Below are 10636 nucleotides of genomic sequence, written 5' to 3'. Positions count from 1 at the left end.
AAAAAGAAAAGTGAAACTGTACAGCTACTCTGGAACTCAGTTTGATAGTTTCTTTAAAAACAAACAAACAACAAAAGCAGTGCATACCATAGCCATATGACCTAGCAACTCAACTCCTTGGCATTTATCCCAGAGGAACAAAAACTTATTGTACAGGAAGACCACTGTTTTCCCTTCAAAACTCTCATTTACAACTATGGAAAAATTCTTCTCTACTCAACGACTCCTCCTCATTTCTTCCCTTCTGATCATCAACATCTGTGGGTTTCTTTTTGCCTCACACTGACTGATTCTCCAGTTCTCTAGGACACCAAGTAGACACCATTTGATTCCATTTAATTCTGACAGTGTCTACCTGGAGTTAGTGCATACCTCACAGTTTAAGGGCTCAGTCTCACAAAACTCTCCACGTCAGGTGCCAATCACAAATGGTGGATTCTCTGGTAAACCGTAACTGCTGTGCAAGTTGGATACTAATCCAAGGTTCTCGTTACCCTCTCATGTTAGGTCATTTGCTGAAATGGCTCAGAGAACTCGGGGAAGCACTTGCCTTTGTCAGTTTCATACTGAAGGGTATGATAAAAGATATGATGACAGCCAGCTAAAGAGGGTGCAGGGCAAAGTTCAGAAGGGGTTCAAGCACTGGGGTTTCTGTTCCCACAAAATTGAGGAAGGCTTGGCTCAGCACCCATACCACAGGGGTTATAGCACCAGCCACATGCACCAAGGCTAGTGGGTTTGAACCTGGCCTGAGCCTGCTAAACAATGACAACTGCAACAAAAAATAGCCAGGCCTTGTGGCAGGTGCCTGTAGTCCTAGCTACTTGGGAGGCTAAGGCAAGAGAAACACTTAAGCCCAAGAGTTTGAGGTTGCTGTGAGCTGTGACGCCACGGCACTCTACTGAGGGCATCATAGTGAGACTCTGTTTCAAAAAAAATAGAAAAGAAATAATTGAGGAAGGCCACCCTCTTGGCATACAAAATGTTCACCAACCCAGAAACGCTCTGAACCCCGTGCGTCAGGGATATTTATGGAGACTAAATCACACAGGTATGATTACTATAAACTCAATCTCTAGCTCCTCTCCCCTCCCTGGAGAATGAGGAGTAGACTGAAAGTTCCAAGCTTCTGATCATGACTTGGTCATGCTGGTGACCAGCCCCATAACAAAGCTGTCCAAGAGTCACCTCTTTAGAACAAAAGGTTCCTTTCACCTAGGAAATTCCAAGGGGTATTAGGGGGTCTGTGTCAGGAACCAGGGGCAAAGATATATATATATATATATATCTGTATCTCTTTGAAATATAGGTTTGTGTATGAATTTAAGTTTGAAATATATATATTTGAAATGTTGATAGCAACTTTATCAGTAACAGAGAACCAGAAACAACCTAGATGTCCTTTAGTGGGCGAACAGCTAAAGTCCAGAGGTGTTCAATCACTTTTTTCCTCTGCCACATATTGGAAGAAGAAGAGTTGTGTTAGGCCACACATTAAATACACAAACACTAATGAAAGCTGATTAGCAAAAAAAAAGATCATACTTTTCATGATAATCTGACACCCCAGATAAGCAAAATCAGCATATGACCCACAGACAAACTGTGGTCCGTCTACACCATAGACTATTACTCAGTAATAAAAAGGATCAGACCATTAATAGATGCAACAACCTGGATGGGTCTGCAGATAATTATGTGTAGTGAAAAAGGCCAGTCCCAAAAGGTTACATAATGCATGCTTTGTTGTACAACATTACTGAAATTTCAAAATTCTAGAGAGGAAAAACAGATCAGTGGCTGTCAGGGCTAAGAAGAGTGTGGCTGAGAGAGAAGTAGGTGAGGCTGTAACAGCTAAAATGAGGTGACAGGATGTTCTGTATCTTAGCTGTATCAATGTCAATACCCTGGTTGTGATACTATATCTTAGTTTTGCACAATGTTATCATTGGGGACACTGGATAAAGGACATTTCTTACACCTCCATGTGAATCTTCCTGAAATGACTTTGCTTAAACATCTTAAAATAAGAAGTTTAATTTAAAAAATTGAGTATAATTTTCAAATTGAAAAATGAGGGTCCCACCATGCCCCAACCCCACCCCCTTGTCTTGCCTAAGGCAAGCCCCTCTACTAGTTACTGACAGTGTTACTTGGCACAGTTGTCTAGGCTCCTGACTGAGGACCTCTGAATATTTCAGAATTGGATGTTGATCAAATAACATAGGCAAAGTTAACTTTTTCAACCTGATTGTCCTTGCCATGGCAGTTTGTCCCTGTCTCCCTCATGGGATCTGCAGAGCTGGGTCCCATCTCTCAGCTCCGTGAAAGAGTCATGGGGTAATGACTTGCTCCATGGCCTTGCATAACTTGTAACATTGTCTGTCTGTGTACACCTATGACAGGAATTGAACCCACTGGAAACATGGTGAAGCAGCCCGCCAAGTTCACTGTGGACACCATCAGTGCCGGGCAAGGAGACGTGATGGTGTTTGTCGAGGACCCAGAAGGGAACAAAGAGGAAGTATGTTGGAGGAAGCTTACTCTGCTGTCTAGTATCCCATGGAGCTTTGGGGGCTTAGAACAGGGCCAGGGACTGTGCCTCCATTTCCCTCATCGTAGCTCCAACCAAAACTGTTTTTTCCAAAAGGATGCTGAGGCTTAAAATATAATATAAATTGATCCTAAGGATGCAGTGTTTAATAGAATAAAGGATACTTTGGGTTTAGCAAAGGCCTTGTTAGTCGAGGTTCTAGATGCTGATGGCCAGAATAACAAGGTGATTCATGCTCCACTCTCTTCCCACACTGACTGTTCTTTGGTTCCCCCTCCAAGCCCTTTATACATGCTGATCTCTCTCTTCATTTGTTTTCTTATGACCATATTTTACTCCTTTCACCTAGCATAAGCTGAAATCTGAAGTTTATTGACATGTTGTCTGTTTCCCCCATGGGGCTGGGATTGTGCCTGACTTATACATTGTTTTATTGTTGTTACCTAACACAGGGCCCAACATTTCCTATGTCCTCAGAAATGGGAGCCAATAAAGGTTCATGGTACTTGCTTCATATTCTCTCTTACCTAGAGAGTGATACCCCTGAGACAGTGAGGAGTCCTGACTTTGTTCTACCTTTGTGCTGTGGGGTTTTGCTTCTGTGACTCCATGGTACTACTCTCCTGGTAGCTCTGCAGGAGTGGTGGGATAGGAAATAGCCAGCAGGGTTCCTGACCTGGCCGCTCACTGTAGGACCTTGGCTGGCGTACCATGCCCCTTACTCATACCCAACATCTCTCTAATTGTTACCTATCTTCCTTCCTAGGCACAAGTAACCCCTGACAATGACAAGAACAAGACGTACTCTGTGGAGTATCTGCCCAAGGTCGCTGGGTTGCACAAAGTAAGAAGCATCACAGCTATGGCTCGAACTATTCTTCAGGCTTGTTTTAATCGGTAGAAGAAAGATCTTAGGACAAACGGTTTTTCTTGCATTAACTTCTGATTTTCCTTTCTGATTATAAAGATATCTATGCTCATTGTAGCAAATTTGGAATCACTATGAATCAGATTTGAGACATTAGCTGATACATCTCTATTGGTTTGTTTCCATGGATGGGCTCTTTGCAATGTCATAAGACTTTTCCAACACCATCTAGGTGACTGATGATTGTAGATACATGCCTGGAGTGTAAGTGCTGTAGTGACTGAACTGTAGACTTTGTCCTTAGTGTTTCCTTAGGTATTCCTCTTGGAGGTGCTCTGGAGGGCCTGTCTAATTGTCCACAGAGGAGAGAAATGGCTCTCTCAGCAGCTGCAGACGTGGTGGGGGTGGAGTCCCCAGGCACTTTGTCTTGGCAACATTTTGAGTTTTGTTTGAGATGGTGTCCAGGTGGCCTATAGGGCAGGGGCTAGGTCAGCCTGTACTGTAGGCGAAAGGCATGAGTGTGCCCTTCACTGGAGGAAAACCCTCAACAGCATATAAAGGCCAGTCCCCATGTACTGTGCCCAGACTTTGGGACATGGACCATACTACCTTGAGCTTTGGTAGATTCACCTGGGACGATGGCCTTAGATTTCTCTTATACCCTTAGACTATTAGGCATTTGGAAAAAAGAATTAGGAATAAATGCTCTTGAAGGGAGCATTTATGATATAATAGATTCATTTCAGTCAAGGATGAGTTCACGTGAAACCCAACCCAGTTTCTCTTGACAAAATTTAAGATGACAACTCGAGTCAAAGGTGACTCAACTTTTAGTTGAAAATCATTGTACTCATTTCAAGTCCATGTGTCTAAGAATGATCTTCGTCCTTTGAAAAACACTTTCACTCTAGGTTTGAATTCCTGGTACTACATATTTTATTCTGGGAGATAGTGGCTCCCAGAAAGGACCCAGTGTCTATAGGTTGAAGTGTCTGTTCATCTCCTACTAGAGAGGTTAAGTATATCTGATATAAGCATTTTTCTTTTGCCAGGGACATGATATCCCAGACCCATTTGTATGGCTGAAGGGGGCAGGCAGGACTCCCATTCAGGCCATTTGACTTGGTTCCAGCCACCTCTATATATTCAGGAAGAGGGTGGAAAAGATTATCAGTGCATGTGGCTTGATGTGGTCTTGCTGGGCTTGTGTATATTTCACTTGTCTTTCATCTGTAGGTCACAGTCCTCTTTGCAGGACAGCACATCTCCAAGAGTCCATTTGAAGTGAATGTTGACAAGGCCCAGGGGGATGCCAGTAAAGTCACTGCGAAAGGCCCAGGATTGGAAGCTACAGGGAACATCGCCAATAAGCCCACCTACTTTGACATCTACACAGCAGGTAATGTGCTTCTCCTCCATGGATCAGACCCTTGGGCTTTCCTCCAAAGGCTGAAATGTAATCCTCAGGAACTCGAAGACGTGGGATGCTTGGCTTTTTATCTTCTAAATTGAACAACGATAAAAGGAACTTCTTGTGTTGTAGTTGTAGTTTTTTTTTTCTTTTTTTCCCCCTCATAGCTGGCTTTTCATCTCTAAAATATTTAGGCTTGATTTTGATTGATTAACTCGTTTCTATGCACATTTCTGATTTGATTAAATAGTCTAAAGAAACTTAAGTTTTAAGAATTATCTACTAGACCTACTTCTGTGCAAGATGTTACGAGGGATAAAAAAAGGACTGAATAAGACATGCTTCTTGAATAGTCAACTCTGTTTTTAGTGTAGAAAATTTAGAAAATAAAAAATGTGAAGAACGGAGAAGTTAGCCACAGCCTCAGCCACCCAAGAAAGCAGTTGGTATGGACTTGCCTGAGGGCCTCTCTGTGTCCTGTTTGCACTTGCACTCAGCAGTAAGATTTCTGAGAGGGTGACATCAGCTCATGGAATGCTCACTCTCTCTCAGGAGCCGGCGTGGGTGACATTGGTGTTGAGGTAGAAGATCCCCAGGGGAAGAACACCATGGAGTTGCTCGTGGAAGACAAAGGAAACCAACTGTATCGATGTGTGTACAAACCCATGCAGCCCGGCCCCCATGTGGTCAAGGTCTCGTTTGCCGGGGACACCATTCCCAAGAGCCCCTTCATTGTGCAGGTTGGGGAAGGTGAGTGCTAGGTGGGCTGAGTACATCTGTGACTGGCCTGCATGTAAACTGTGCACTGCTGGGCACCAAGGACAGGAAAATGGCTGGGGTGTAACACTGAGCTCACACCTATTCCCTTTCTTCCCACTGACGTGGCTCACTTTGTTCTTAAGATATTAATACTAAAATCTCTTATGAGCTACGCAGAGACCTAAATACTTTGCTTGTATTAACTCACTTAATCCTCCCCAAAACACGCATCCAGGAGAGTCATTACCCTCACTGAGAGAGGTGGGGCTGGAGGCACTTGGAGGAGTTGGTGCCACGACTGACGTTAGCAGCAGCAGCACGAGCACTGGCCGTCACTGGCTGCCAGGCATTTAGTACAACCGCATTGAATCATCACACCAGCTTGTGTGCTGCAGGTGCTGCGGTCATCGCCACTCTGCAGTGGACATGCTGAGCCCAACATGAGGTTTCAGTAGCACGAAGTATCAGTAGGGCTGCAACTGTGGTCTCTGCTGACCCTGCCCTTAACTACTCTGCTGAAGCCCCTCTGCAGCCAGGAGCATGCACTTTCCTCTACCGTTAGACTCTCTCCTTCTAACTTTGTCACTCTTCTTCTTTGTTTTGTTTCGTTTTCCAACTGTGCTTCCTTTTCTAACCCGTACTTGCCTTTTCCTGTTCTGTCCTGCGAATCTGCGTCTGCAGACTTGGCTTCCTCTTCTGAATCCTGCCTCTGGGCCAGCCTGGACCCCAAAGCTGTTGGCTTCCTAGCTGAGACCTCTGGGCCAGAGGCCTCTTACTTGGTAAGGGCTGGTTGGGAGGGCCTTTTTTTTTTTTTTTTTTTGGTCACTTCTTTGTGCTGCTGGAGAATGACAGCTGTGCTTGGTTCTTTGTGGCTTCAGGAAATTCCTGTGCAAGTGTTATTACAACTTGTCCAGCCAGACCCCAGACCCACTCTCTAATTGCATTTAAAAACATCTAGGACTTTGCTGGATGAGGGGGAAGCTGGCTGTGCCCTTCAAACTTTTTAGCTTCATTTAGTGTTTATATGAACTGAGCAGTTACCCTTTTGATGTTGAGACTATCACACAGGTTCAGAATTTCCATGAGTGTTTTAAAGCACATTAAAACCTGCCGAGGAAGTCCTGTCATCCTGCTGTGACTTATTTCTGGTATGACTAATTTTTCTCCCCTTGACAAAGAAAAAACAAACAAAAAATCTCAATGTGTTCGTAAAGCAAAACATTTTGACATAAGGCAAGAAAGACTTTTAACCAGCTTTCCTAATCTTACCTAGTTTGTTCCAACCTTCCCTCACTCCTGGACTATTTTTTTCACTGCCAGCATATCCATCCCATCTATCACTTATAAAATTTAGCTTTTAATTAATAGACATTTTCTTTCTTTCCTTTTTTTAGAGACAGGGTCTTGCTCTGTCACCTAGGCTAGAGTGCAGTAGGAGGACTGTAGTTCACTGTACCCTCAAATGCCTGAGCTCAAGTGCTCTTCTTATCTCAGCCTCCTGAGTAGCTGGGACCCCTGAACCCAGCTGACTTTTCCTTTTGATTTACTAACATCCCCTCCCCTTTTAAGTGATTTTTATAGTAAAATAAACTTTATATCAGTTTCACAATGGAAAACCAATGTCCCTTGCTCTAAAGTACAACCATAAACTTATATTCATCCATAAACCATCTGAAATCATTTCTAACTCCAAGAGTGTGCATATGACTCTTTGGGAAGCAGTCATTTGCCAAACAGCCAGCTGAGGATGTTGCAGGGAGGAAGAGCCAGAGGAGGAGTTACCTTCCTTCTGTGGAGTAAAGAGTTTTATCTTCTGGAGTCTGGGGTCTTCTGTGTATAGAGAGCTTCAAATGTGCAGTGTCAGCTTTGCAAAGGAAAAGTCACTTTAACAACAGGACATTTCACACGTTAGCCTCTAATTTCCATCATGAAAAGGTTGCCCATACTGGGCAAAGAATTCCTAGGGCATAGAGGTAGGTATGTTTTATCAACCCCTGGATACTGTGGACCTCTCAAGGGATACCAAAAGCTACCTTAGTCCTTAATTTTTTGACTTTACAACTTTTAAGTTTTTAAACTAAGCCATAAAATCAAATCAGGAACGGTATTTACTGCTACTTACTGATTTTTTAGTCACTCACACTCTGAGGGCCTCGTATCAGCACTAAAATACTGGCTCAGGTGGGGCTGAACAACACTCCCCCTCTCTCTCTTTCACTTTCTTTCTTTTTTTTTTTTTTTCCTCTCCTTTCAAAAGCTCTTCTGGAATGGTCTCTCTTTTTTTCTTAGCTGTTTTGTTTTTGCCTGGTTGTTCATGCAGAAGACAACAATGTTTAAACTTTCAGAAATGGCTGACCTCGGGTTTGGAACCCAGACAGGCAATTTCAAGCACTGCATTTTCCAAGTAGACTTGGAAATGTCCAGTCTTACCAATTACTGGGCCCTTGAGTATGGCAATGAGGTCTGAATAATGTCCAGCACTTGGTTAAGGAAATGCCTTTGTGAGGCATTTCCCCCTCACAAAGAAAAGGGTAAATGCCAGTGCCCAGTGTGGATTTGCCACGCTCCCCTCTTTTCTTTTCCAAAGTAACTTTTCCTGAGTCTTTCTGTGGCATGGCTGGACAAAGTTATGCTGTGTCCTTCTTTGCTAGCCCGATGTGTTCCCTGAATGGGACCCTTGGTCTTGGGCCACTACTGCATAGTCTTTGTGCAAAGCAAACATTTTCTTGGCTGATGGTTCCACTTTACCTTGGCTTTGATGACCAACCAGAGAATGAAGGGTTGAATTGATGTTGAAACTGTGCTTACAGCCTGCAGTCCAAACGCTTGCCGGGCCAGTGGCCGAGGCCTGCAGCCCAGAGGTGTCCGTATCCGAGAGACTGCAGACTTCAAGGTTGACACCAAAGCTGCGGGAAGTGGGGAGCTCAGCGTAATCGTGAAGGGGCCCAGTAAGTGTTCCTTTCTTTCTTTATCTCAGGTGTGATTTTGTTTAATTTTGCAGCCGTGGCATATAGATTTCATCAAACAGCCAGTTCTCAATTTATTCTAGAGAGCTATGTCAAGGATTTGAGGCTATCTGGGCTCCTTGGTAAAGGGAACAGGGTTTAAATAGTAATGTCTGTCCTGGATATGGGCAAGAACAGTGGGGTAGCTTGATAGCTTTACATTATATTAAAATGTCTGGGAGTAGAAAAGTAGTGTGTAAAGGAGTTGGGGAAATGCTGCTATTAGAACAACAACCAGAAGTGGCTTTTCTTTTCTTTTTGTCAGAGGAAACCTAGGCTCAGAGAGGAAGGTTTTTGCCCAAGGTTACAACAGCTTGTAGGCTTCTGAGCTGGAATTCAAGCAAAGTCTCCAAAGCTAGTGATTTTTCCCATTACAGGTTACATTTTATAGACTATGAAATTATGTCAAATACTTAATTACTATGATCATTGCTTATAGAAGGAGAATAAAATTCCTTAAGAGTAAGTTTTCTTTATAGATAAATGCCATTTGTGGATAGGTAGGTTACACCCTGCAGCCCTTCCCCCCCCCCCCCTTCAGAGAAGGAGACAGCAGATGTGGGGATGGGTGGCTTCCCTGTTCTTCTTTTCCCCTGGAACAGAGAAGCAGCCCAGCATTTCTAATCTCAGGTGTAGCAGTGCTTGGCGGTCTTGCTCCCATGCCTTGTGGAAACCTGAGCTTCCTGTGCTAGGATGGCTCTCACCCTTTGTGTTCCCAACAGGCTGGGGCAAGAGTGTTCTGAGCTGCAGAATGCTAATATTTGATCTCAGAGCATCAAGCTTTGGAGCAGGCTGTGCCCCAGGGACAGCCAAGGTTCTAGACTGCCTAGAACCTGGAGCCAAGCTGCTGTGGGGCTGCCCTCCCTCCCAGCTTGTTGCAACAGGAGCCAACGAGGCATTTTTTCCTGACCTTGGATACTTGCTTGACTCAACGGCTTTCCTGGCCAAACCTCAGGGCTCAACATAAAACAAGTTCCTGCCTGATGGCTGGGTCTGGAGTTTGCACCTAAAACCTGTCCTTTCTCAGACAGCATGCAAGGACTTTCTTGCTTTTGTTGTCCAGATTTACTTGAAAAAGATGCTCGAACACTGACCCTGAAACTCATGCTAAATACTCTTAAAGGTTCACTCCTTTCCCAGTTTTTGTGGAGGGGCAAAAAGGGTGGCTGCAGTTGGTGGGAAATACTGAGATGTGACTGGATTTATCTTGATAACAACTCAAGAGGTTTAAGATCCCAGGGCCCCCTCAAAGCCAAGAAAGATTTTTAAAGCCAATTAGCTAGGAAATCCTTCTTGTCCTTACAATTTAAAGTAGAGATGGTTCTGTTTGTAGCTTTGGAGTAATCCTCCAGGTGGCCCACTTAGTTTTCTTAGGTAGCTTATGTTTTGTGGATGTGGCTGCCTTACTGTTCTGTCCTTTTGATTCTCTTGCCGAGCCTACGATCGTATTGGAAAGATTGTTTGCTTTCTTCCCACAGAGGGTCTGGAGGAGCTGGTGAAGCAGAAAGGCTTTCTGGATGGGGTCTACACATTTGAGTATTACCCCAGCACCCCAGGGAGATACAGCATTGCCATCACGTGGGGGGGACACCACATTCCAAAGAGGTGAGGCTGCAGCTGGAAATGCGACTTCTCCGGAGGCGTGCTCAGCCCAGGGCAGACTCGGGCTGCTGCTTCTCCTTCCCCAGCTACAGGAGGGAAAGGGATTTGCTTTGTTGAAAACTTTTTTTTTTTTCAGAGCAGCACAGACATTTGGCCTGTTCACAAAAGCAGCAGAAAGTTGCTGTGGTTTTAGCTGACTTGCTTTAAATCAAATGCTGGCAGTTTGGGGCTGGTGGGAGGCAGGGAGTCAGAGGAGCAGTAATAGAGAGCAAATGGGCTGTGTATCTGTATGCCCTTATGTAAACCGAGATTCCCTTTTTCAATGAATGCCTCTGTTCACGAATGCCATGGGGGCAAAATCTGCTACGGTTTACACTGAAGCCGTCTACATGAGTGTTTTCAGGTGCCAAAGGATGCAGACTACAGTTTTGCCTTGT

The 10636-nt window shown here is 44.3% G+C and overlaps 1 protein-coding gene across 2 annotated transcripts in view; it reads left to right on the top strand.

The window, feature by feature from the left end:
- Positions 1-10636, top strand: part of FLNB (filamin B) — a 153682-nt gene that overhangs the window by 82411 nt on the left and 60635 nt on the right. For both annotated transcript variants that reach the window (XM_003785545.2, XM_003785546.3), the window contains exons 5-10: positions 2406-2524; positions 3321-3398; positions 4659-4821; positions 5386-5583; positions 8403-8540; positions 10076-10202. In XM_003785545.2, coding sequence (XP_003785593.1) covers positions 2406-2524; positions 3321-3398; positions 4659-4821; positions 5386-5583; positions 8403-8540; positions 10076-10202 — 823 coding nt within the window. The remainder of the gene's footprint in view (positions 1-2405; positions 2525-3320; positions 3399-4658; positions 4822-5385; positions 5584-8402; positions 8541-10075; positions 10203-10636) is intronic.

Source organism: Otolemur garnettii, unplaced genomic scaffold (genome assembly GCF_000181295.1).
Source record: "Otolemur garnettii isolate 467f Iridium unplaced genomic scaffold, OtoGar3 scaffold00015, whole genome shotgun sequence".
In the NCBI taxonomy this organism is placed as follows: Eukaryota; Metazoa; Chordata; class Mammalia; order Primates; family Galagidae; genus Otolemur; species Otolemur garnettii.
Note: the sequence above shows the minus strand (reverse complement) of the source record. Positions and strands in the feature narration are given on the sequence as shown.